The sequence below is a fragment of the Mucor mucedo genome (genome assembly GCF_025094135.1).
Source record: "Mucor mucedo strain NRRL 3635 chromosome Unknown EV154scaffold_1, whole genome shotgun sequence".
In the NCBI taxonomy this organism is placed as follows: domain Eukaryota; kingdom Fungi; phylum Mucoromycota; class Mucoromycetes; order Mucorales; family Mucoraceae; genus Mucor; species Mucor mucedo.
Window position 1 is genome coordinate 193,422 of NW_026252285.1, and position 25,537 is coordinate 218,958.

At 36.7% G+C, this 25,537-nt stretch overlaps 10 protein-coding genes across 10 annotated transcripts; 6 read left to right on the forward strand and 4 right to left on the reverse strand.

The window, feature by feature from the left end:
- Positions 1-768: 768 nt before the first annotated feature.
- EV154DRAFT_433354 (uncharacterized protein) lies at positions 769-3,081 on the reverse strand. The gene is made up of 9 exons (XM_051596730.1): positions 2,821-3,081; positions 2,725-2,764; positions 2,351-2,653; positions 2,250-2,274; positions 1,738-2,186; positions 1,610-1,669; positions 1,498-1,553; positions 1,237-1,413; positions 769-1,182 (listed from the first exon to the last, which is right to left on the reverse strand). Exons 1-9 carry the CDS (start codon positions 3,055-3,057, stop codon positions 889-891), a joined length of 1,641 nt encoding a protein of 546 aa, XP_051463616.1. The 5' UTR covers positions 3,058-3,081; the 3' UTR covers positions 769-888.
- Positions 3,082-3,348: 267 nt separating this feature from the next.
- On the forward strand, positions 3,349-5,399 carry EV154DRAFT_546630 (uncharacterized protein). The gene is made up of 4 exons (XM_051604702.1): positions 3,349-3,653; positions 3,708-3,948; positions 4,018-4,206; positions 4,264-5,399. Exons 1-4 carry the CDS (start codon positions 3,417-3,419, stop codon positions 5,310-5,312), a joined length of 1,716 nt encoding a protein of 571 aa, XP_051463617.1. The 5' UTR covers positions 3,349-3,416; the 3' UTR covers positions 5,313-5,399.
- Positions 5,400-6,936: 1,537 nt separating this feature from the next.
- Positions 6,937-7,917, forward strand: EV154DRAFT_489312 (tyrosine phosphatase-like protein). Its single transcript, XM_051599284.1, has 4 exons — positions 6,937-7,032; positions 7,090-7,298; positions 7,381-7,399; positions 7,452-7,917. Exons 1-4 carry the CDS (start codon positions 7,023-7,025, stop codon positions 7,883-7,885), a joined length of 672 nt encoding a protein of 223 aa, XP_051463618.1. The 5' UTR covers positions 6,937-7,022; the 3' UTR covers positions 7,886-7,917.
- On the reverse strand, positions 7,918-10,195 carry EV154DRAFT_597598 (uncharacterized protein). The gene is made up of 2 exons (XM_051607001.1): positions 8,297-10,195; positions 7,918-8,226 (listed from the first exon to the last, which is right to left on the reverse strand). Exons 1-2 carry the CDS (start codon positions 10,154-10,156, stop codon positions 7,990-7,992), a joined length of 2,097 nt encoding a protein of 698 aa, XP_051463619.1. The 5' UTR covers positions 10,157-10,195; the 3' UTR covers positions 7,918-7,989.
- A 113-nt stretch (positions 10,196-10,308) lies between these two features.
- Positions 10,309-11,135, forward strand: EV154DRAFT_489314 (actin-related protein ARPC3). Its single transcript, XM_051599285.1, has 4 exons — positions 10,309-10,364; positions 10,432-10,528; positions 10,604-10,882; positions 10,959-11,135. Exons 1-4 carry the CDS (start codon positions 10,359-10,361, stop codon positions 11,093-11,095), a joined length of 519 nt encoding a protein of 172 aa, XP_051463620.1. The 5' UTR covers positions 10,309-10,358; the 3' UTR covers positions 11,096-11,135.
- Positions 11,136-11,142: 7 nt separating this feature from the next.
- EV154DRAFT_475532 (uncharacterized protein) lies at positions 11,143-11,854 on the reverse strand (the record flags this gene model as incomplete). The annotated part of the gene is made up of 2 exons (XM_051597983.1): positions 11,143-11,217; positions 11,273-11,854. The coding sequence occupies 2 exons, from the start codon at positions 11,852-11,854 to the stop codon at positions 11,143-11,145; spliced, it is 657 nt and encodes a 218-aa protein (XP_051463621.1).
- A 699-nt stretch (positions 11,855-12,553) lies between these two features.
- Positions 12,554-12,820, forward strand: EV154DRAFT_557534 (uncharacterized protein; the record flags this gene model as incomplete). The annotated part of the gene is made up of 3 exons (XM_051605435.1): positions 12,554-12,568; positions 12,621-12,717; positions 12,783-12,820. The coding sequence occupies 3 exons, from the start codon at positions 12,554-12,556 to the stop codon at positions 12,818-12,820; spliced, it is 150 nt and encodes a 49-aa protein (XP_051463622.1).
- A 209-nt stretch (positions 12,821-13,029) lies between these two features.
- Positions 13,030-14,682, forward strand: EV154DRAFT_557535 (uncharacterized protein; the record flags this gene model as incomplete). Its single annotated transcript, XM_051605436.1, has 5 exons — positions 13,030-13,060; positions 13,122-13,235; positions 13,297-13,646; positions 13,701-14,559; positions 14,618-14,682. 5 exons carry the CDS (start codon positions 13,030-13,032, stop codon positions 14,680-14,682), a joined length of 1,419 nt encoding a protein of 472 aa, XP_051463623.1.
- Positions 14,683-16,112: 1,430 nt separating this feature from the next.
- Positions 16,113-17,143, reverse strand: EV154DRAFT_557536 (ras family-domain-containing protein; the record flags this gene model as incomplete). Its single annotated transcript, XM_051605437.1, has 8 exons — positions 16,113-16,168; positions 16,221-16,299; positions 16,362-16,446; positions 16,500-16,611; positions 16,667-16,739; positions 16,821-16,907; positions 16,965-17,023; positions 17,077-17,143. The coding sequence occupies 8 exons, from the start codon at positions 17,141-17,143 to the stop codon at positions 16,113-16,115; spliced, it is 618 nt and encodes a 205-aa protein (XP_051463624.1).
- Positions 17,144-18,564: 1,421 nt separating this feature from the next.
- EV154DRAFT_454589 (Sec63 Brl domain-containing protein) lies at positions 18,565-25,406 on the forward strand. Its single transcript, XM_051597310.1, has 2 exons — positions 18,565-20,996; positions 21,064-25,406. Exons 1-2 carry the CDS (start codon positions 18,702-18,704, stop codon positions 25,348-25,350), a joined length of 6,582 nt encoding a protein of 2,193 aa, XP_051463625.1. The 5' UTR covers positions 18,565-18,701; the 3' UTR covers positions 25,351-25,406.
- The last annotated feature ends 131 nt before the right edge of the window (positions 25,407-25,537 follow it).

Consider the following 25,537-nt stretch of genomic DNA (forward strand, 5'->3'; position numbering starts at 1 on the left):
AGAATCCATCATAGTTACCATGTGTGAACGAATCGTTCAAAACCAGATGAGTAATGGTGGCTGCCATAAAATGCGGAGGACGGGTACGGGCAGGACAGGGGATACAATTATAAACGATCTCATATAAATATTAGAATAAGAGGAGGGAGGGTAATATATACATCAAATGCTTATATGTCCCGAAAAGTATTGATTTAATAGATAGGTTAAGCAAAAAGAAGGATCGGCGAAAAACTTATAATCAAGACCTATCACTATAGTCATTTATAAGTCGAATGCTCAAGTTAGTCCCGTGATACAATCCTTAGGTTGATAAGTATAAGGTAGTGTAGTGTTTACAGTCTGCCTTTAGAAGCTCTTTTGATTTTAATAAATTTTTGATTTGTTTATTACTTCACCAGAGGATTGGAGTTAAATGGGTGAACTTTGTCCGTTCAAGGTAGAATGTATTTCCGTTTATCGGTCTTTCGTTTTTTTCTCCACATTGATACAATCAATAGAATTCCGAGGTTCGACTGCAAAAATTCCCCACAATATTAATCTTAATTAAATTACGGCAGAATTAACGTATTAATTTGTCAGCTTATTTTCTGACTGTGGGGATTATGACATTTACTCATAGATCGGGGTTTTCTTTCCTGTGGATTTTTTCTTTTCGCAGATCACATCAAGTGGCGGTTCCTGGGAGAGTTTATCCAGTGAAACATAAACCACGCAAAGATATAAAGTGCGATCATCGGAACAGTTCCATCCAATGAGAAAGAGATGTTTGTTTTAGGTATTGAAAGGTGTTACATATTTATTGATTTTTGGGATTGTGTCAAAAAAATTATTCTAATAAATGGGGGCGAATGAGGGAACAATTTAAAAAAAAACCTGATGGGTATCTTAGAGTTTAGATTTTTGCTTCTCCAATGCTTGTTCGGCAGCAGCAGCATCACGTAAGACTCTTCTAAGAATTTTGCCGGCAGCACTTTTGGGAATTTCGTCAATAAAGACAATACTACGCAATTGCTTATAGTAAACAACTTGATCAGCAACGAATTTCTTAATGATATCAGCTGTTTCGATTGTAGCAGGAACATCAGGTCTTAAAGTGATATAACCTCTAGGAAGTTCAGTAGCTTGGGAGCTATCATAAACACCAATAACTGCACAGTCAGCAATAATAGGTGATTGAAGCTATTAATACATGTTAGCAATCGATTAGATTTCATAGAATTTATTATCTCCTACCAAAATTCCTTCTAATTCTGCAGGTGGGACTTGGAAACCCTTATATTTAATCAATTCCTTCTTTCGGTCAACGATAAAGAAATGACCATTCTTATCTTGAATGGCAATATCACCAGTGTGGAAATAGCCTTCATTATCAATACAGTCTGCAGTAGCCTCAGGGTTGTTAATGTAGCCCTATTAGAATAAAAAAAATGCATAATAAATGCAACCGTAAGTAAAATAAAATTATGTAATACAAGATGCATGTGATTTGTGTACCTTCATAATATTGGGACCCTTGAGCCATAATTCACCACGTTCACCAGTAGGCACATCTATATCGGTTTAGTAATCATGGGGTAAAAAATCATGCTATTCCATATATATTTACCTTTATCATCGTCATCAACAATTCTGGCGGTCATGTTGGAGACAAGAAGACCAATGGAACCTATATAATGAGATTTAATAATTGTGATTCCTGCAGTTCTGTAGGACAAAGATTCTGGAATACTTTACCATCGACAACACGATCTGTAGGTTCAATAACGGCACAGGGAGAGGTCTCGGTCAGGCCATAACCTTGCTTGACCACCAAATTAGGCAAACGAGCTCTTACTTGACGAGAAAGGTCGCCACTCAATGGAGCAGCACCACATATAACGAGTTTGAGAGAAGTGAAATCGTACTGATCAATAAGAGGATGCTTGGCCAAAAGCAAAATAATGGGAGGTACTAAACATGTAAAAGTAATCTTTTGCTTTTGAACAGTCTCACAGAATTGAACAAGATCAAATTTAGACATGACAAAAACAGGGGTGCCCAAGTATACGGCAATGTGTAATAACAAGGTAAGACCAAAGATATGAAAGAATGGCAAAACACCAATCATTCTATCATTGTCACCATTGACATGTTTACCATCAAGAGCTTCATATTGAAGAATATTGGAAGTGATATTGGTGTGTCTATAATTTAAAAATAAACACGTTAATAATTATTTTTTTGTAGGGATGAATCTTGACACTTACGTTGTCATGACACCCTTGCTTTTACCTAACAAACAATTTTATATTAGTATTCGCTGTGTAGCACCATATAATTCAATATCCGTGCTTTGTATTTTAATTACCTGTAGTACCAGATGAGAAACAGAGGTAGGCAACAGTGTCTTTAGCTTCTTCAGCGTTAAGACGGATCAAGTCAGCTCTACGTTGACTTGTTAAGAAGGCTTGGTAATAAGGAACAACGCCATTGATGACTTGTTTACCGAAAACAAATACGTTTGACTTTGGAAGTCCGACCAAATCAGCAGCTGCTAAAGCAGATTCGACATTTGTGGGGTGTGCAATTAAAACTTTTGCGCTAGTCATTTCAAGTTGGTAAGCAAGTTCTTTAGGGGTGTAAGCAGGATTAGCAGGAGAAGCAATGCCACCTAATAACAAAAGAAAAAGAAGAATGGTTACGAAAAAAAAAGTATAATTATGTGTAGCATTAAAAGTTTACCTGCAGCAACAGCACCAAGTAAAGGAATAGAATAATCATACTACAAATCTATGTTAAATTTGATTTATTCACTTTTAATAAATTCGATTTGTTTACCTGATTAGGAGCATAGATAGCTACGACGTTGCCCTTTTGGAAATTGAAACTGTCTTGAAGGGAAGCAGCGAAACGCAAAACATTATCTTTGAGTTGTCCCAGAGTTAAGCTTTCGCCTGAAAATGCATCGATGTAAAGTTTTCTGTTTTCGGGAGTCTTGTGAACATTCTTAAACAAGAGTTGAAGAATATCGGTTTCAGGAATGGTAATAGATGGGAGAGTAGATTGAATAACCATTATTTATAAAATATAAAAAGAGAGAGAAAATAATGATAAAGAAAGAAAAAAAGAAATTAAATCAGGTAAAACATTAAGCTTTTTGTAGAGAAAATTCCTGGATAATTGTTATGTAATTCTAAAACCATAATTCATCCAGTAATGAAACGCTTCTGATTGGCCCATGTTTGAAACTGCGGATTCGATAAATTTGGGGGGAGAGGAGCAGAGATGCCAAGCCGGAGAGAGCAGAACCAAAAAGTGTAAAAATAGAATAAAAAAAAGATATATATATTTTCAGTATTTTTTCTTCTTTTTTTCCTTTCTTTTTCTTCTTTTAATACATTTACTTTTTCAAAAGAATAAACATTTTTTATATAATGGAATACTCAAGAGATTCACAAAGATATCATTGTGGCTGGGAAAACTGTAGTAAGATTTACACAGACCCAGAACACCTTTACAGTCATTTAACGAATGACCATGTCGGAAGAAAGTCTACTGGTAACTTATGTTTGACTTGTCACTGGGAAGACTGTGAAGTGTCTGTTATAAAAAGAGACCACATTACAAGCCATCTTCGAGTTCATGTGCCATTAAAGCCTCATCACTGTAACGTAAGTGCGCTATTATTTTGTTATTATTTTTTTAAGCTAAGAACAAAATTATAGTTTTGTGATAAATCTTTTAAACGACCTCAAGATTTAAAAAAGCATGAACGAATTCACAACGAAGATACAATTGTACCCGTAAAGATGCGTTCAAGTCGTACAACCATTGATATGAATCATCCTTTAACTCCACCCAGACAATCTGATATGTCGCTTTCTCCAAACTCAACACCAGCTAGTCATACCTCTTCATTAAAAGTACCGATTTCACCACCTCACAGTACAGCCACTTATTCTGATGGTAAAACTAACAAAGTAATAATACTATAACGATTTTGTATTAATTTTTTTTTTTTTTTTTTTTTTGTAGATGGTTGGATACATCAGACAATGGGTGGTGTATCACCTGCTTCCGACTATTATGAAAGCTTTAACAGTTCGTGCTCTCGATCAATCAAGCAAGAACCTGGGACGCCCAATTTTGCACCGGAGGATGTTATCAACAATTTGATGTTTGTCGATGAGACTTCTAATCAAATGAAAACAGAATATAATACCGGTAATTGTTATTCTAAAAACATCTCCTTTATATATGTATATTTATAATTTTTTTTAGACATGATTGGTAATCTTGATATGTTTCAAACGATGGTAGACAATGGTTCATTTAGTCCTAATTCTCTCAACATGAATACCGCTGAACAACTCAATAACTTTAACGTCTGGCTGGCTCAGTTAACAGATAGCCTTGATAACAAACAACAACAACAACAACAACAACAACAGCAGCAACAACAAGAGTCATATGACTACGTACAACCTGCAAACCCAAGCTATGCGGACATGTTATTACAATTCAACACACCGACCAATAATATTCAAAACAACAATGACCTGTATCCTACAGGTGTGGAAGAAGACATGTATGTGAGATCACAACCTATGATGCATCATCAGCAGCAACAACAGAACCAGATGGCAGATTATAACCCTTCTACTCCCACCAAACTTTATGGTGAATATAATATGCAGCCGATGATGGACAATTTGAACCAATTCGGTTACCCTTCAAATATGCCAGAAGCAGTTCCTCAAATGAATGGTGTAAGACATCATTATTCCAACGTGCCAGGTATTGTTTCCAACGGTGGATACTTTACTCCTGACCTCCGTACATCACAAAACTTAGGAAGCTCAAAGGACGATGTTAAATATAAAAAGAATCCAATCAACAGCCAAGAAAAAGAAGAAAAAACACAGGATGCTTTTAAGCCTGTTAAACCAACCCACCACCAATCCAAAAAGAATGTTACAACCATGATGAACGTATTTACGAGTAACGAGGATGCTAGTAGCGTCAAGGAAAAGAAATCCACTACTACCAGTGATGATGAGATTAAGCAGTCACCTGCCAAGAAATCAGCTGTAAGTAAAGATATCTTGGATCTCTTGGTAAGCGATATGTCCGACTTAGCGATTGAAAAGAGAAAGGAGGAAAAGGATGATTCTCTTTATCCAACATCCATACAGAAACCAATCAAAGACACTGTGGTGGAAAAGCATAGAAAACTATTAAACCAGTTGAGTCAATGGGTGAACCAAAGCTATTCTGCAAAGAAAGACCCTGTTCAACACATCTCTTCTTCTTCCGTTCAGGTTCAATAACTCTTTTCTATAAATCCATTCCCCTTTGTAACATATTCCATTTTTTCTTTTTTTCGTTTAATAAAAATCATATGTTTTTAAACTAAACTTTAATTAAAAAACGTTGTGGCGCCCCCCGCCGTCGTACCTGTCAATATAAATTTGTTCTGGGCGCACTTGGCGGAACAAACTGGGGGGGGGGGGAGTGGCTCACACTCAGTTCCATCTTCTGGCGCATTTTTAACAGGTCATTATTACGGAAAATCCATGCTTAGCCAATCAAGGCATTAACATCACTCCCACAATAGTGTAACAACAGCCAGTCTCCCTTTAAAAATTTCGTTTGCCAAGACCATGTGTTTACATCCCAGATTATTGTTTATGGCTGCGCAATGCTTGTAAATGAGTATATTTGCTGCAGGAATTGCCAAAACAAATACACGATATATTTTCTTTTGTGACACAAGTCCCTTTAAAACTTGAATATATATATACAAGCCTAACGGACGTCACACAACAAACTTGGTAACTATGGAGGAATTCCAAGATTTTTGTGGTATCCGACACATGGAGCAAAGTGGCCGCAAATCAAAAGGAGCTGGAGCCGAGTGTGCCATGTACTTATTTATGGATCATAATACCTCGGCTTATCGGGACATTTTTTAAGTTGCATGGTTAAATTGGCATACAAACCTTTCGCATGTGCACTTGTTTAATGATAGGAAGTCAGTTTAGATAACAAGAAATTAGAAACTGTCTGAATAACATTGTTTGTTATCTAGAGAATAAATATCAATTAACAAGAGAATATAAGGCAGATAATTATTAAGAAATTTCTGAAAAATAAGTATTAGTTAAACTGGGCACCTCTATCTTATTTACATCGCAAAGGATATATCACAGCATTGTTTCCCGTTTAACCAAGAGGTTTTACCTTCTTAAACGGCTTATTTCAAAAAAGGTCTAGTGTGCTTGGATTTTGGAAACCCCAGCCTGGTTTTGTTTGATTTTTTCACCAAGAAGCACAACTTTATTTGTTCATGCCATCAAAGTGTTTTCGGAGGTAGAGGCGTCAAAAAAAAAAAAAAAAAAAAAAAAAAAAAAAAAAAAAAAATGACTAACCGCCAGTTGTGAATTGGTAGATAGTGTTTTTCTATACATATCAAAAAAAGGGGATAGAGCACATAGGCATGAAAAGCATTTCATGCCAGTGCCGATGAAGGAGACCACCACATCCACACATTCACTAAGAAGCGTAACCAGAGTTTGTTACAAGCACCGGCTATCCAGGACAATCCGGGGTTGGCAATCTTTTTTGAATGTCTATAAATAACAAGTGTTGTTAGGAAGAGTATTTTTTGCTTCTTCAATCCTAATTGCAAAGATTTGACACTTTTCACCAGTGCCAACAGTTCATATACAAAAGAAGCTCATTATTATGTTACACGAGCTATAGCTACAGTCAGTAATTATTTGCCTATATTAAGTTTCCAAAGCACACCTTACCATTCCCCAGTTTCGTTTTGCTAAAAGCGAGTTGAATAGATCCAATAAACAAATGACATTCGCTGTTTACGCGTTATACACTTGCGAAAAGTAATAAATCCGGAGCTTAAAGCACTGGCAGCTGAAGGGTAACAAATTGGGGACGACCAAAACCTGGGGACAAATAAAAAAAATGTGGGAGTGCAAAAAAATAAAAAACCTTTCTATTGTATCTTTGTTGAGCAAATGACTAAAGGTAAATGCATTCTTGCTTCTCGGGAAAAATGAAAAAACAACTAAGTCTCCATAAAAGTTTCACCTAGTACTTCCAAGAAAGTCCACAGAGGACCTTCCGGTCTTTTGAAGGCTTATTTGATCGCATACAATGTCGGCTCCTTGGCTGGTTGGGGTTATGTGCTTTTGTTGGCCATCCAACAACTCTTCAAGGCCCAGGACTATACCAATGTCTTTGAGGCTACTTGGCCTGTCTTGATTGTTGTTCAATCAACTGCTTTATTCGAGGTAATGTCAGCACGTTTTTGTTTTTTATGTATATATATAAATAAAAAAAGCTCGAGACTTATATAATTGAAACACCTGCTAGATTTTACACGCTTTGTTAGGTATAAACAATTGTGTCTCGAAACATACATTTTACTAATCCATTTACCACAGGCTGGGTAAGAACCCCCATCATGACCACAATTATGCAAGTTGCTTCCCGAATTTTCTTGATTTGGGCTGTCAATTATCCTTTCCCTCAAATCCATTCTCATTGGTCTTACACCACAATGATTGTTTCATGGTGTATCGCTGAAGTTGTGCGTTATTCCTACTATGCCACCAACTTGGCTTCTTCCGTCCCATCTTTCATTACCTGGGCTCGTTATACTTTCTTCTTGGTCTTGTATCCTACCGGTATCTCTTCTGAATTAATGATGACTTATCAATCCTTGCCTTATGTCAAGGCTCAATGGGGAGAACTCTATTACTACTTATATATTGCTATTCTTGCTTTATACTTGCCAGGCGCCCCTGTTCTTTTCAACCACATGAGAGTTCAACGCAACAAGTACCTTAAAGAATCATCTGCCAAGAAAGCACAATAGATTGCAAAAATAAACTTTTTTAAACGTAAAAGAATATTGCATATTCATATTAAAGTTGTATATGTATGTATGTATATATATATTTTTAAAAAAAAGTGTATAATCTATGATGGTGGCGGTCCTGCTTTCGCAACCTTTTTATCACGATTTGCCTTTCGGTTGTGATTACCAAATCTCGCCTTATTCTTGTCTTTATAGGAGCGATCTTTAGCTTCGCTGATCGGGGGCTTTTTGTTCTCCTTCTTCAATGCTTGCTTTTGTGCTTGAGTCACTTCCTCAGTTACCTTGGTTTGATTACCATCAAATAACATGTATTTATCTAAAATTCTATCCTTTCTAGGCTATTATTTTCAAAAAAAAAAAAAAGTTATTAGCATAAAAGTGCGTACACACATATATATCACCACTTACATTTCTGTTAAACATAATAGCCCAACCCTCTAATTGCTCATCTGTCATTTCTGTACGTTTCCTTAACTCGGCACGCTTTGTGGATTTACGAGCAGTACCATTACGACCAAATAATTCGGGATTTTCTGTAAAGCTATGGACCAAAAGACTTTCATTTTGAATGCCAGGATCTAATAACTCTTGCTTCTTTTTCACAATATCCACAGCAGAATCGCCATCCAGTGTGGATGGAGCACCTGCATCATTAATTTCATCATAGGTATCATCATAGTCATCATCGTACATATCGACAACACGCTGCAAAACATTCTTCTTTTCGCTTTGAATAAACGACTTGTCATCCAATAACGAATCTGCATTCCCTTTATCTTTTTTACCCGTATAAACCTTGGATGTATCTACTGTGCGATGGGTGAAAATATCGAACTCGTCATTATCATATACATTGCGTCTTGAAGAGAGTACACTCTCATGTTCAATGGCTTGTTGAATTTGAGCATCCTTGGCAGCAGCATCTCCCTCTAAATGAGCTAATTGAGCTACAGTTTCAGTCGCACTCTTGAGTGGTTTTCTTTCCATTGATCTATCTAATCCAGCCACAGAAGCTGGTAAATTCTCTTCCAAAAACTGCATAATGACGACCTCAACATCATCATTGTTGGCTTCTAAACAAGCCTCGATAAAACCGTCACCAAAGTCAGGGAATAAGTCATGAATCTGTGAAATTTTGGATGTTCTTTCGACGTTTTCAAAGACGACAGATTTATCTTTGGCAGAAGCTTTACCATTGATAGCAGGTTTAGCCCTTGTTTTTAATGCTGATCCCCAATCACTAGTACCATTATTCGAATCTCGCACTTGCTCCATGGACAGCTTCAAAAATTCGATACGTTCATCCTCTCCCGAAAACGAAGTTTTGTTGATATAATCGAGTTTTTCGGTAATATTGTATTCTACCTCCCAATCCATAATGATCGGTCCATCCTCAAAGGCAGCGCATGTCGATTCTAATCCACTATGTTCGATATATCCCAGTATCTTTTCGCTCATCCAATCTAAAACTGAATCCGTTGAGGCTGTCGTCTCGTATTTTTCTAGTCGATGATGATCTTCTGGAGAAGTGATATATCCGAAAGGCGTCAAGAAATGCATATCTGCGTAAGAATTAAAAGAGGATACCAGTGACAATTTAATAAGATAAGCGCACGTCTTATTTGACTCGTCGCATTCCACAGCCTTTTTCAACGTAGGTATCAAATCCCTGTAACAATCTATCAACACTTGATCCAATGTATCAAAGCTTGATTTAATAACTGAAAGTTGAACGGTGGAAGATAATAGAGAGTCCAAGACTCGCACAAGCACATAAGCACGATCCAATGTTTCGGCCGTGATGGAATTCTTGAGCGAATTAGGCATGGATTGAATCGAATCTATCAGCATACCCATTGTAGCTAGTAAGTTTTGTTCCAAAGACTCGGATTCATTCACTGCATTGGCTACTATACGACGGACCTGACTGATATTCGAATAACCGTAAACAATGACAAAGCTACAAAGTCTCTGGATATTTAAAAGATCGTGTGTCGGGGCTAAAGAAGAGAGTCTGGCATACAAAAGAAAAATGTACTTGATCAAACGGGTATCTACGGGTGCTGTGTCGTTGTCCATTTGTTCATTGAAGACTTGATCTATAAATGTAGCCAAAGTCGTGTTGGACAAAACTTGTTTGGCAAAGACGGCGTCTTGCATATTAAGTAACTCTGTCAAGTTGTTCAGCCATGAACGACGAGCCGTTTGCCATACAGCTTCATCGACTCCTTTAGTACCGTGAGGAATAAATGGAATGAAACTGAGCATCAAGAAAAGAAATGAAGTAGTAGTTGAAGTCTGCAGAAGAAGAAAAAAAAAGCGACAGTTTTTATATCTTTTCAAAAAAAGGCTGCGGTTCTGCGGCTTTTGAATAGTAATTGAGAATGACGTCGAGTTGTGTATAAAGTGGTGTTTCTCAGGTTTATTACCACTTGTTTCCCCTCAATCTCGATACATATTAGCTTTAATTATGCCAGTAAGAGAAAGAGTAAACTTAACTTCTTCAAGATGAGCATTAAGCCCTTATTTTATTTTATAAATAGGCATACCATTCACAATTCAACGAAGGAGATTACCAGTCCATTGGTAATATGTTTTTATTACCTATCAAGACAAAGTTTAGAGGCAATGCACCTTTTGGTAAGTTCAGGATGAAAAAAAAAAAAAAAAAAAAAAAAAAAATCGCGTGTGTTATTAAAATTTGAAGTTTTCTAGCGGATCCCAATGCTGAAGACATTATTGATGAAGCTCTTGACTTATTTCGTGCAAACTGTTTGTTCCGTAATTTTGAAATTAAAGGCAATGCAGACCGTGTTCTTATTTACTTGATTTTATTCATTTCACAATGTCTTGGTTCTTTAAATAAGAATACACCTCAAGGAGAAGCTATCAAGTCTTTGAATACTTTGGCAGTCTCCAATTTTTCTATTCCAAGCGATCCCGGATTTCCTTTGAATGCCATGTATCAAGGTCCTACTGACAAATTTCAAGCGGGTAGGTGTCATAAAAAGCAAAGAGAGAGAGAGAGAGAGAGAGAGAGAGAGAGAGGCAGTGCTAACATAAATCATAGAACAAATGAAGCAATATTTCCAGCAACTTCGTCAAGAATTAGCTGCAAGATTGGTAGATAGAATTTATATCGATGGACAACCAAGTAAATGGTGGATGTGTTTTTCCAAGAGAAAGTTCATGAACCTTAGTCTTTAAATATACATGAAAAAAATATACAGTTTATTTTTAATAGTAAAAGGGTATCACTGCTTTTTATGCTGTTGTCCACTCATATCCACACCTCTTTTAGCCCAAAATGATTTACCATATGTCACCAACTTGATTTGTTATATATATTAGTGCATGTGTGATGATTTTCTCATAATTACTTACCAATTCATCCCCCTTTTTGATCTTTCGATTTCCGTTCACAAAGATACCAACTTTAATATGCTTTGACTTTTCATCCATGTAGTTCATAAAACACACATTGGGTTCAGGCCCACAACCACGAAAATCATTACAGAATCGGGCTTCATTACCACAACGCCCAGCATCGATCGACAATTCTGTACCGTATCTTAATACGTAATCTGAGGTTGCTTCGTAACCGTCCTTATATTCAACCACACCTAAATAATCCAAAATTAACTGTTTCGGGTGTAATGTTTGAGCTGCAAATAACCCATAGGCACCACAGCAAGGATGGTTTTTATCTGTCAACTTTTTAATCTTTATGTTCCTCTTCTGTTCCTTAATACCAGGAAAGGTGCCAATTAAATTGACATGTTCATTCATAAAGTTTATGGTACGTCGTGGATCTTCAACTGTGGCTTTCATCGGCTGAAATAAATCTCGAAGTTCAATGGGTACATTGGGCGACCAAAATAATTTGTCAATGTACTTTGTTTCAGGTGTCCAGCCTGAAGGAGACGGTACAGTCTTTACATTGCGAAGATATGTCATTTGGTTCATTGTGTATCTACAAGCTGATAAATCAAATTTTGAAAAAGAGTTTTCTGATTTGAACGGAGGACAGTCCCTCCAACGTAAAAATTTGGGGTTACTAAATGGTAATGACGGTCCCTGTTTTTTTTATGTGGATACCTAGTGCTTATCTTGGATAATCTTTTAGGTATTGTACATGTAATGAAACATGTCGTAATACTTCATACGTATTGATCCATTCATTAAAATACGTCATCTGTATTAGTTTATTCTACCCCAATCATCTTTTGGCTTTGAGGATTCCACTATAATCCTAAAGTAAAGTTACTAGTATAGTTGAATAAAAGCCTCTCTGAGCCTGCACAGTTACGCAACTTTTTTTTTTTAACTTGCGTAGTTACGCAATCTTTTTAGCTCAGTGCGCGTTGCGTTGACTATATAAATAAAAAAACCAAGTGAAGACACTGTATACAAACCAGGATATTTCAGTGTTAAATAATTAGATATATAACTATCTTGCATAATAAATTCTTATCATTCTCAGTGGTATTAATAGGTAGAAGTAAATTAAAAACTCTGTGTCAAACAAGGAATCCAGAAGGATAGGGCATGTGTCAACTGAGCGTTAAAAACCAAAGTCACATATTAGTGTTTTTTTTTCGCTGTAGTGCGGGAGTCTATGCCCAGGGGGTTTGATAGTGCTTTTCCTATACTTTCAAACGCAAAATGTTCATGCCTCAAGTAATAGATTTAGATTTAGGGAAAAAGATGTGATATTAATATAGAAAAATAGCAACCCCAACTTTCTCCTGAGCAAAAGGCTATGCTTCGTCAACGCACAGTTTCAACTGTTTCCAACTTTGCCCTTGTTGTATTTGCCATTCGTGCCGGTAAGCATTAAGAGAAAAAGGAGAGAGGGAAAAGTGTCTAACATAACTATTTTCTTGTTTTTAAGCACCCTTTGCCCTCGAACAAGTCAAAAAATTATTGTAAAGAATAAAAAAAAAAAAAAAAAAAAAAAAAGAAAGCTTGTACACAAATACAATAACTCATATGAGAAATATGTATATTCCGACTCGAAAATAATAATAAAACAAGTTGGAATTTTTTTTTATTTAATCGCACTCCTTTTCTCTTTTTGCTCTTTTTCCTTTTACTTGTTTTACACTCACACATACACGCACATACACACATAGGAGCAAATGTTTTCAAAATCCAAGCGATTCCCTGAAGGTAGCACACTATTAAAATGATACGTTTAAATATCTGCTCAACTTATTGTTAAAATCCATAGCTGGCAAGGATTATATTCCTGGACCTGGTGAATATGATTTGTCTATTGAGGACAGAAACAGACACAAGAGATTTGGATTTCTTAGTCATACTAATCGATTTCCCGATGGTAGCGGTAATAATTTTTTTTTGTTTTTCAGAATGCGATTTATTTGTTATTAAAACATGTAAAATAGTTGAGGGCTCAGAATCTAGTGAATTTGATGTCTCGGCACTTGTTGAAGGATCTAATGCTAGTATGTCTAGTGATACAAGAGTATCTTGCACTAGCTCAAATGATGACAGCACAACACCTTCACCAACCAGAAAGAAATTACCAAATCCAATAGAAACATCCAATAGTCAATTTGAAAAATATAGGTACACAATGCAAAAAGAGATAGATGCACTTCAAATGAAATCTAGAAAAATGGAATCAAATATTCAATCTCTGGAACTCGAAAAGAATGATATCAAATCCACCCTGATTTCAAAAGATTTAGAGCTAGCTGATTTAAGAGCTAAAAATGCCACCTTACAAAAGACTGTATGTTTTGTTTATAATTCTGTGGTATTTTGGATTAATTTTTACTTTTATTAGTTGAATCGTCCTTCAAAAGCTGTTCAGTTACAAAAAAAAATTGACATGCTTGAAGAAAGTCTGAATTCGAACAAAGTTCAGCATGAAATAGAATTACAGGAAAAGAATCAAGCTATTGAAAACTATCGAACAGAAGCAGATAGGAGTGTTTCTGTTATCGCCAATTTTGAAAAAGAGCATGAGGCACTTGAAGCACAAATATCAGCATTGTCGGCTCAATTATCGGAATCTAAAAATAGTGCAACCAAGAATGAATTACAAATTAATCTTTTGCAACAAGAATTAAACCGCATTCAAAATATCAACACTACATTAATGCAAGAACTGGAGACCTCTAAAAATGAAACACAAGATTTGAAAACAGTAAATAATGAACTGATGACTTTATCAGAAGAGCAAAAAGAACACATAAAACAATTAGAATCCCGTGCACTTCTCAAAGATCAGGAAATTGTTACTTTACGCTCTACAGTCGAGGAAAAATCAACTCTTTATGAAAAAGTACAATCTCAATTCAAGGCTTACAGACACTGGATAGATAAAACTGTCATTGTATATTTAAGATCACAGAGAAAATCTGTACAAGAACATCATTATACGGAATTAAATGCTTTATTAACAGAGTTGCATGATGCAAAGAAATTTATGAATCAGCAAGCCCAGTACCTAGATGGATTAAAATCGGATGTTCACTGGTTAACTGTACAAAACAAGCAATTAAATGATGCCTTGGTAAACACGTCTAAAGATCGTACAGAACAATATAATATACATAACAAAAAGACGATTGAACATGTTGACGTTTCAGATACAATCTCCTATTCAAGCAGATCTACTATTTCAGATCGCAGCACACCACGTAAGTCTTTTGCGCTTTTTTTTTTTTATCAGAAAAGGAAATCTAATTTTATTTACAGTCGATTCGAATTTGATCGTGCTCAATGACTCTGGATTTGGCCTACTTATAGATGAAGCCAAGTAAAACTTATACCATTTCAAATACCCCAACATTTTTTTTTATTAAAAGAAATAGATTGTCCAAGCGCTATACAGAAAGACTGTCATTGTGATAACGGTTATTTGGATAGTATTTGTAGTTATGAGATGAAACAGTGCTATCAATATTCATAACATAAACCCTTGAGGTTAAAACTTTTCTTCCTCATTTATTCCTTTTAAAGAATGTTTTGTAAGTGCCTTGTATGAAAAATGTTAAAGATTCACAAGTTAACCTTCAGTGACAACGTAAAATTATCTAAACAGCCAAAGATGAAAACGCCGAAGGAGATATAATATATCCAAAAAGAAAAAACTGCTTATGATTATACCTTAATAGTTTGTGTAAATGTGAAATACATCATGAAATCTAGACGAGCTTGTTAAATCCAATTGTGGAAATAGTCTTTCAATTTTATGCCGTGTTTATTTTATTCCATTCACGTGAATATAAGATGTCGCTGTGCCTAATGCATACTTGAAATCCGTACGTAAACAATGCTTTCCCACAAACATCCAAAACGAACGACTAAACCGTGCCTCAAAATATTTAAGGATGTTACCACATGGCGTTATGACATGTTCTAGGCCGAAAAAAAAAAGGTTTATATATACCGTTGTTTACTAAAAGAAGGTAATACAGTATTTTCGGTTACATTTGAAAAGGCCATAAGTTTCTCAACAATCTCCCTTCTTTTAGATTCAACATTTTTAAATAAATTGGGTTACGCTAAGAATTTCCAGATTCCAGGTAATGAATCATTTACCATAGTAATATTAAAATTAAATCTCTACTATGCTTGAAATATGCCTTTACACAGAGATAAAATCAAATGCGTTCAAAAGTTCTTATTATTGTTTTTTTTTTTTTTTTTTTTTTTTGGTGATTTAAACATCACCGGATTCACAAAAATAAATATCATTTATAACAATCCTAAAAAATATGGCCTAGATAGATTAAATATAGCCACCCTTTGAAATAAGTGATATGTTGTTTATAATCGAAGCTGATGAGGGGTCAGTTTGAGTTCTAGTGGAGCTTTTTCGTAGTAAATTTCTTCTTCAAAATAGTTCAATTTCTCCAGTATTCTCCTCGCGTTGATACCGTTACAGTTTCCGTAATACATCACATAGATTGTTTACTCTTTAGTAACCATAGTTACCATCTTTAACAAAAAGAGAAAGTATATGGGTCTCATAACTTGACGCTAAAAGAAAAAAATTGCCAAAATAAATTCTTCTTTAACTGCGAGTGACGAACTAAAATACATGCTAAATCGGAGCAGCTGGACTGGGAATTTTTAAGGTGGTCAATGTTTATTAAAGATGTCTAATCCAAAAGAAAAGAAATCGTCGAAAAACTTAGTTTCTAAAAAGCTCTCATTTTCTTTTGAAGACTGTATTATTAGAGGTGATTTAACAAGCGCAACCACTTGCTTCAGAACCAGAGTTACTGAGATTGATTTTTTGCACTATGTAAAAAGAAAGTTAATATGATGATGGAACGTTTTCTTTCATTCTTACTTTGATCCTTTTGATCATTGATTGAATTTCCGTTAATTCCTGGTAAGGCTTGTGCAATTTTTTTAAATAGCATCTTTACCTACAGAGCGAAGAAAAATAATTAAGTTCAGATGAGCTATCTAGAATAACAAATGTGGTTACGTTGTGTCCTGCTTTTGCACTTGTCTCAATAAACATGACGTTTAATTCTTTAGCTCTCTTTTCTCCTTCTTCTGTTGTGACGTCCCTACAAATAGATTGAGTACAAAGAGTGAAAAAAGTAAACAAAATAAAAATAACCTTTTTTCATTAAGATCGGTTTTGTTTCCCACTAGTACAACAATAGCTTCATTTCCTCTTTCTGCACGTACATCATCTATCCATTTTGATGTATTCAAGAAAGACTCTCGATCTTTTTGTAGCCTATTTTAATAACAGAAAGCAGTTTTTATTTTTTAGTAACTTACTAGACATGTCATAAACAATTACAGCTACGGAAGAATCTCTGATATAACTCGGGATGAGACTTCGGAATCGTTCCTTTTGGGACAAAAAAGAAGGTGCGGATGTTAAAACAAAGTTTTTTTTTTTTTTTTCTTTCTGTGTATTGTTTTACGATACCTGACCAGCTGTGTCCCATAACTGTAAACGAACTGTTTTACTATCTAAATACATAGTTTTTGAAAGAAAATCGATACCAATCGTCGCCTTTTATTTTAAATGAGTCACAAACAAAATAATTAATTCTTCTCTTGTATTACTCACCTGATAAGTGCTGTCAAATGTATCGTACATGAATCGAGTAATAAGCGATGTCTTTCCCACTTGAAATATTATGAGTATTTAAAATTGTCGTCAAATAAAAATTTAATTTTACCACTTTGCTCTCCCAAGAAAACAAGCTTATACTTTCGCAAAGGGCTTCCAAATTCAGCAGAGGTCATTTAATTTTCTTATCTAATAAAAAGTACAATAGATATCTTTTATAGAAAAAGGGAACCAGAATGAAAAGGGGAAAAACAAAGACCGTTAAAAAGATGTTTGGGACTTTATAGTGTTTCGAATTGTTATTGAACTCGCGTGACTTTCCTGCCTCCAGCTATTTACTGCATGCAGACCAGCTGATATATTTGATATTTTGGCATGTATCTACAATAATCATCTTATATAATTTCATCTAAATTTTGGTTTGTTAAAAAATAGTACCGCATGTTATATATCGTGATTTTTTTTCTTGACGGTAGGTCTTTACAGAATTATGGCTAGTATAAACTCATGTTTACAAACTGGGAAAAGTATGACGCTATATCTTAGGTGATAATGAGCTTTTTCATGCGGATTCTAAACGAAGAAATATACTTAAACAAGCATCGTCCTTCATTTGTTCAGTTATTTGGTTGCATGAGTCCTGCAATGACGGCCAACCTTTTTTCTTTTAAATGACATTTTTCGAGAAAATCGCAATTAGTTTTACGACATTGGAACACATTATCAGGATGTATGATAGATGCATAAGTGTGTCTTTGTGTATCGTTGATTGCAGGTGTTCCCTAATGATTTATGTAAAATCAGGACAGTCTGAGATTTATCATTACTTTTATAGGTACTTGAGAATTTAACAAACGCACAGCGACACTTGTACTACACATTTTATCAAGCTTGCTGGTTTCGTGGTTAGATATCATTGTTGTCCACTTATAAATTTCACCCTACGCACTTATAACATGGTCTTTATGAAACAGTGGTCTTCATGTCGTTCACAACCAACCATTCTTAAAAGATCTCATACGGTAGAGAATTGAATAAAAATTGTATACGGCGGTCCTTACAGCTGTTTTTATTGCTGGAGTCTATGTATATACATAGCTTTTTGTTGTAATTGTGTCTTGTTGCTTGGTACAGATGCGGGTGGTTGTATACTTGCAGCAGTATATCGTATTGAAAATATTGAGTTTTTAGCAATATTGCCGTAGTCCTAAATAATAAATAAGGCATATAGATATCCTAGCGTGAGGTCTTGATAGAATGCTGCACAGCAAGAACAATACGTTTAGTCATGAGTAATATAAGTGCAATTAGTAGATTTAGAGGATATCAAAGAAGGCGTTAATCCCAAGGAGAGCTATTAACGCAACAAATGATTTTAAAAAAGTGTCAGTAAACTATTTCATGGTTCACATCATCTCTTAAAGACAACATCTTCAGGGCAAACACTCAAAGACACGAAAAAGTTATTGTTGGATCCCAGCGGTAAGAGCGGAGTAGACGCGAGAGAGTCAAACAAGCCACATTTAATGACGCAACGGGCAACTCGCCTAAGCTGTTTATTATTGAAAGTAATACTTTGCTTTTTTCATTGTCCACACCTCTTTTTTTTTTTATATATATATATTATTACGACATTTGTACAGTTGGACAAATAACATAGAGCTCAGCAACCTATATTAATTTTCAACAACAAAAAGGAAGAGAAATAAACACCATATATTGATAAACAATAAAATGGCTGAAAACTTTGCTAAAGCTAATCAATATCAATATGCTGCCACCTCTAGTTTGGTTTTACAGGCCAATCGTAAAGGGTTACCACGTAGGGATCAGGAACCCACCGGTGAACCCGATACTTTATGGGGTAAAATCGATCCCAAAGAATTCGGTTCTCGTGTAGAAAGAGAAGCACCTAAAGATATTGAACAAAAGAAGAAGAAGGCTGCTGCTAAACGATCTGAAGATTCCAATGAAAAGAGACGTCGAAAGAAGGAAGAAAACGCCATCAGTAAAGCATATGGCTATTCATCCGTTCTTTCTGCCACTGAAGACTGGGAAGGCTTAAACTATAGACCTCGTACAAAAGAAACACGCGAGGCTTATGAGCACATTTTGTCATTTGTTTACGAGCATTTAGGCGATCAAGCTCGTGATGTCATTCGAAGTGCTGCGGACGATGTTTTAGAAACTTTAAAAACTGATACCCTCAAAGATTTTGATAAGAAGAAGGAAATCGAATCAGTAATTGGAAACATTAAATCTGAACACTTTGCTCAACTTGTCAATTTGTCTAAAAAGATTACCGATTATTCAGCTGATGGAGAGGCAATGGATATTGACGAAAACGGCGATAAAGTGGGTGAAATCGATGACGAACTCGGTGTTGCTGTTGTATTTGATGACGACGAGGATGAAGAAGAGGAAGACGATCAGTATGAAATGAAGGATGAGGATGAGGAGGAAGACGAATTAAATGTCGTTATTGAAGGTCAAGAGGAATCCGCTGAATCCTCGGATGAGGAAGACGGGTTCAAGACTGTACTCCCTGGACAGGAAAAGAAAAAGAAGTCTAGCAAGAAATCTGCCACCACAGCTCAAGATGATGATTCTATTTTTCCTCATGATATTGATGCATTTTGGCTTCAACGTCAAATTGCTGCACAATATCCTGATGCTCACACTGCTCAAGAAAAGACCGTTCAAGCTTTTGAGATTTTAGGTTCTGAAAGTATCAACGTTCGTGATTGTGAGAATGAGTTGATGGGATTATTCGATTATGATAAGTTTGATCTTGTTCGTATCCTTACCAAGAACCGTGATCTCATTTATTGGTGTACACGTCTTGCCCGTCTTGAGGGTGAAGAAAGAGCCGCACTTGAAATTGAAATGCAAAACAAAAACTTGGGTTGGATTTTAAGAAGTCTCAGTGGTGATCGTCAACGTCGTGGTGAAGCTCTCGAAAGAAAGGGTGTTGTTGATACAGCGATGGAAATTGATGAAGAATCTACTGGTCGGAGTCGTGGTCAGTTACCTACTACTGCTACCATTACACCCGGTACAACTGTAGCACCTCGTCAAATGTTAGATTTAGAATCACTTGCGTTTGAACAAGGTTCTCATCTCATGTCGAACAAGAAAGTTAAACTTCCTGATGGCTCTTTTAAAAGATCCAAGAAGGGTTATGAGGAAATCCATGTGCCTGCTCCTAAACCTGTTGAGTTTGCTGCCGGTGAAAAGTTAATTCCTATCAAATCTATGCCTGACTGGTCTCAAGATGCTTTTGTTGGTCCTGAAACCTTGAACCGTGTTCAAAGTAGACTTTATCCTACTGCCTTTGGTAGTGACGAGAACCTCCTTTTGTGTGCTCCTACTGGTGCTGGTAAGACTAATGTTGCTATGCTTACCATCTTACATGAGCTCGGTAAGAACCGTGATCCTGAAACTGGCCTTATCGATCTCGATGCTTTCAAGATTGTTTATATTGCTCCCATGAAGGCTTTAGTTGCAGAAATGGTGGGTAATTTCAGTCAACGTCTCAAGCCTTACGGAATTGCTGTTGCCGAATTAACTGGTGATCGTCAATTGACAAAACAACAAATTTCCGAAACCCAAATTATTGTTACTACACCTGAGAAATGGGATGTCATCACTCGTAAAGCTACTGATCGTAGTTATACTTCTTTGGTACGTCTTATCATCATCGATGAAATTCATTTGCTGCATGATGATCGTGGTCCAGTCTTAGAAAGTATTATCTCTCGTACCATCCGTAACATGGAACAAACTCAAGAACTTGTTCGTCTCGTTGGTTTATCTGCTACTCTACCTAATTACGTCGATGTCGCTGCTTTCTTGCGTGTAAACAGTAAGACTGGTTTATTCCATTTCGATAGTTCCTATCGTCCTTGTCCTTTGAAGCAACAATTTATTGGTGTCACAGAGAAAAAGGCTATCAAGCGTTTCCAAACCATGAACGAGGTTTGTTACGAGAAAGTTATCGAACAAATTGATCAAAGAGAAGAGAATCAGGTAAGAAATATAGAAAATATTCTAAATAACCCACAATCTAAAATCTAACTTCGTTCGTACAAAATAGGTCCTTGTATTTGCTCACTCTCGTAAAGAAACAGCTAAAACAGCAAAGACACTTCGTGATATGGCTTTGGATAAAGATACAATCACACGATTCTTGAAACAAGATTCTGCTAGTCGTGAAATTCTTCAATCCGAAGCAGCTACAGTAAAGGATGCTAACCTTGCTGATCTTTTGCCTTATGGTTTCGCTATCCATCATGCTGGTATGACACGTGCTGATCGTACGCTCGTTGAAGAATTGTTTGCCGATGGACACATTAAGGTGCTTTGTTCTACTGCTACTCTTGCTTGGGGTGTCAATTTACCCGCGCATGCTGTTATCATTAAGGGTACACAGATTTATTCTCCTGAGAAGGGTCGCTGGGTCGAACTTTCTCCTCAAGATGTTCTCCAAATGTTGGGTCGTGCTGGTCGTCCTCAATATGACACTTATGGTGAGGGTATCATCATTACCGCTCACTCTGAATTACAATACTACTTGTCTCTTCTTAACACTCAACTTCCTATCGAATCTCAATTTATCTCCAGACTTTCTGATAACTTGAATGCTGAAATCGTACTTGGTACTATCAGAAATCGTGATGAAGCTGTGCAATGGTTAGGATACACTTACTTATACGTACGTATGCTTCGTAATCCTTCACTTTATAATGTATCCCAAGACGACCTTGAAGATGATCCTCATTTGGAACAGAAGCGCGTGGATCTGATTCATTCTGCTGCTACTGTGCTCGATAAGTGCAACTTGATCAAGTATGATAAGAAGTCAGGCCGTTTCCAAGTGACTGAATTGGGCCGTATCGCTTCTCATTACTATGTGACTCATCACTCTATGTCAACCTACAACCAACATTTACGTCCCATGATGAGTGAAATTGAGCTCTTCCGCGTCTTTGCTCTTTCTGATGAATTCAAGTATATTCCTGTGCGTGAAGAAGAAAAGATGGAGTTACAAAAATTGCTGGAGCGTGTGCCTGTTCCTGTTAAGGAGAGTCTTGAAGAACCTACTGCTAAGATTAATGTCTTGTTACAAGCTTATATTTCCCAACTCAAATTGGAAGGTTTTGCTTTGGTTTCTGATATGGTGTATGTCACTCAAAGTGCAGGCCGTATCATTCGCGCCATGTTTGAGATTTGTTTAAAGCGTGGCTGGGCACAATTGACCAAAAAGGCACTCAATTTGTGTAAAATGGTTGAAAAGCGTATGTGGTTACCTATGTCTCCTTTGCGACAATTCAAGGCTATGCCTCAAGATATTGTACGTCGTTTAGAACGTAAAGAATTCCCTTGGGAGCGTTACTTTGATTTGAATCCTCAAGAACTCGGTGAATTGATTGGCCAGCCCAAGGCCGGTCGTACTCTTCACAAATTCGTGCATCAATTCCCCAAGTTGGATATCCAAGCTCATGTTCAACCTGTTACCCGTTCTTTGCTCAAGGTTGAATTGACTATTACACCTGATTTCCAATGGGATGAAAAAGTTCATGGTCTTGCTGAGGCCTTCTGGATTTTGGTAGAAGATGTAGATGGTGAACATATCTTGCATCATGATTACTTTGTATTGAAACAACGCTATGCCGAAGAAGAACATTTAGTTTCATTCACTGTACCCCTCTTTGAACCTTTGCCTCCTAACTATTACGTTACAATTGTTGCCGATCGTTGGATGCATTGTGAGTCCAAACTGCCTATCTCCTTCAAGCACTTAATTCTTCCCGAAAAGTACGCTCCACATACCGAGCTTCATGATCTCCAGCCTTTGCCTGTGTCTGCTTTACGTAATCCTGAATATGAAAAGCTTTACTCTGGTTGGATCAATCATTTCAATCCTGTTCAAACACAGGTGTTCAATGCTCTTTATACCACAGATGACAACACATTTATCGGTGCTCCCACTGGTTCTGGTAAGACAGTTTGTGCCGAATTTGCTCTTTTGCATTTGTGGAGCAAATCCAGTGATTCTCGTGCCGTCTATGTCGCCCCCTTCCAAGAGCTTGTAGATCAACGTGTTGCTGAATGGACCGAGAAATTCGGCAAAGTTGGTGGTGGTAAGGAAGTGGTCGCTTTGACAGGTGAAACTAGTGCTGATTTGAAATTATTGGAACGTGGTAATATTATCTGTTGTACACCTACCCAATGGGATCTTATTTCTCGTCGTTGGAAGCAAAGAAAGAATGTTCAAAATGTTGATTTATTCATTGCCGATGAAGTGCACATGATTGGCGGTGATCTTGGTCCTACTTATGAAGTGATTGTTTCCAGAATGAGATACATGGCCTCTCAAACACAAAATGCTATCCGTATTGTTGCTTTGGGTACTTCGCTTGCCAATGCTCGTGACTTGGGTGAATGGATCGGTGCTACTTCTCATTCCGTTTTCAACTTCCATCCTTCTGTGCGTCCTGTTCCTTTAGAAATTCATATCCAAAGTTATAATGTTCCTCATTTCGCTTCGCTTATGATTGCTATGGCTAAACCTACTTATCTCGCTATTACTACACATGCTGATAACAAACCCTCGATCGTTTTTGTTCCTTCCAGAAAGCAATGTAAGCTTACTGCAGTTGACTTGATTACTTACTGTGTCGCTGATGACAAGCCTCAACAATTTTTACATTGTGAATTATCCGAAATCCAATCCATTTTGGATCGTGTTCAAGACAAGTCTTTGGTTGAAACTCTTTATCATGGCATCGGTTTCTACCATGAAGCGCTTTCTAAGCAAGATAAGAAAATTGTCGAACAACTTTATGAATCAGGCGCTATCAAGGTCGTGATCGCTTCTCGTGATACATGTTGGGCCCTTCCTCTTCATTCTCATATGGTTGTCGTGATGGGTACCCAATACTTTGAGGGTAAAGAACATCGCTATGCTGATTATCCTATCACCGATGTTCTGCAAATGATGGGTCGTGCCTGCCGTCCCCTTGAAGATGAAACTGGTAAATGTGTTCTCATGTGTCAAGCCAACAAGAAGGAATTTTACAAAAAGTTCTTATACGAGGCTTTGCCTGTGGAATCTCATTTGGATCAATTTTTACACGATCATTTCAATGCTGAAATTGTCACTAAAACGATTGAAAACAAGCAAGATGCTGTGGATTATCTTACCTGGTCTTTCTTGTATCGTCGTATGGCTCATAATCCTAATTACTATGGTTTACAAGGTACTTCGCATCGTCACTTATCTGATCATCTTTCTGAACTCGTTGAATCTACACTTACGGACTTGGAGGATACCAAATGTCTTACAATTGAAGATGAAATGGATATTAGTCCTCTTAATTTGGGTATGATTGCCGCTTATTACAACATCAACTATACCACGGTAGATATGTTCAGTGTCAGTTTGAAAAGTGGCACCAAACTTAGAGGTCTTTTGGAAATTGTGTCATCTGCTACTGAATTTGACGGCATTCCTATTCGTCATCACGAAGAGAATGTTCTCAAGCGTATCTACGATCGTGTTCCTGTGAAGTTGGCTAATCCTAAATTCAACACACCTAGAATCAAGACAAATGTTTTGTTACAAGCACATTTCTCTCGTGTCCAATTACCACCTGATCTTCAAGCCGATCAAACGTTAATCGTCGAAAAGGTTATCCCACTTCTTCAAGCCTGTGTGGATGTTATTTCTTCTAACGGTTGGTTATCGCCCGCATTGGCTGCAATGGAATTATCACAAATGTCTGTACAAGCCATGTGGGATCGTGACTCCCCTCTCAAGCAAATTCCTTATTTCACCAATGAGATTATCAAACGCTGTGAGGCCCAAAATGTCGAATCCGTGTTTGATATTATGGAACTTGAAGATGATGTGCGTGCTGACTGTCTCCGTTTGGATCAAAGAAAGATGCGCGAAGTAGCACGTTTCGTCAACAGATACCCCAATATTGAAGTTGGTTTTGATGTAGCTGATAAGGAGAGTGTTGCGGCGGGTGGACTTGTCAACGTCCGTGTTCAACTTGAACGTGAAGTGGATGAGGATGCCGAAGAACAAGAAGTCGGACCTGTGATCGCACCATTCTTCCCCAAGACCAAGGATGAAGGTTGGTGGATTATCATTGGTGATCCCGAAACAAAGACTTTATTGGCAATCAAGAGGGTTACTTTGCAACAAAAATTGACCGTTAAGTTGGGTTTTAATGCTCCTACAGCCGGCCAACACACTCTCAAGGTTTACTTGATGTCCGACTCATATAATGGATGCGATCAAGAATTAGATATGGAATTAGATGTTGCTGAGGGCGAAGACAGCGATGAAGATGAGTCTATGGATGAAGAGTAAATTTCTTTTTATTTTTAAACATTTAATAAATAAGAGCTCATATGTTGTATAATTTGAAACAAAGTGATTTTTATTGATTTTGTCACATTTTCACAAGAGAATTTTGGGTCCACTTTTTCTATTGATATGTCTCATTTGATTAATTCGGTGTGTAAGCAATGACTTTATTTTATATGATAACGTGCCA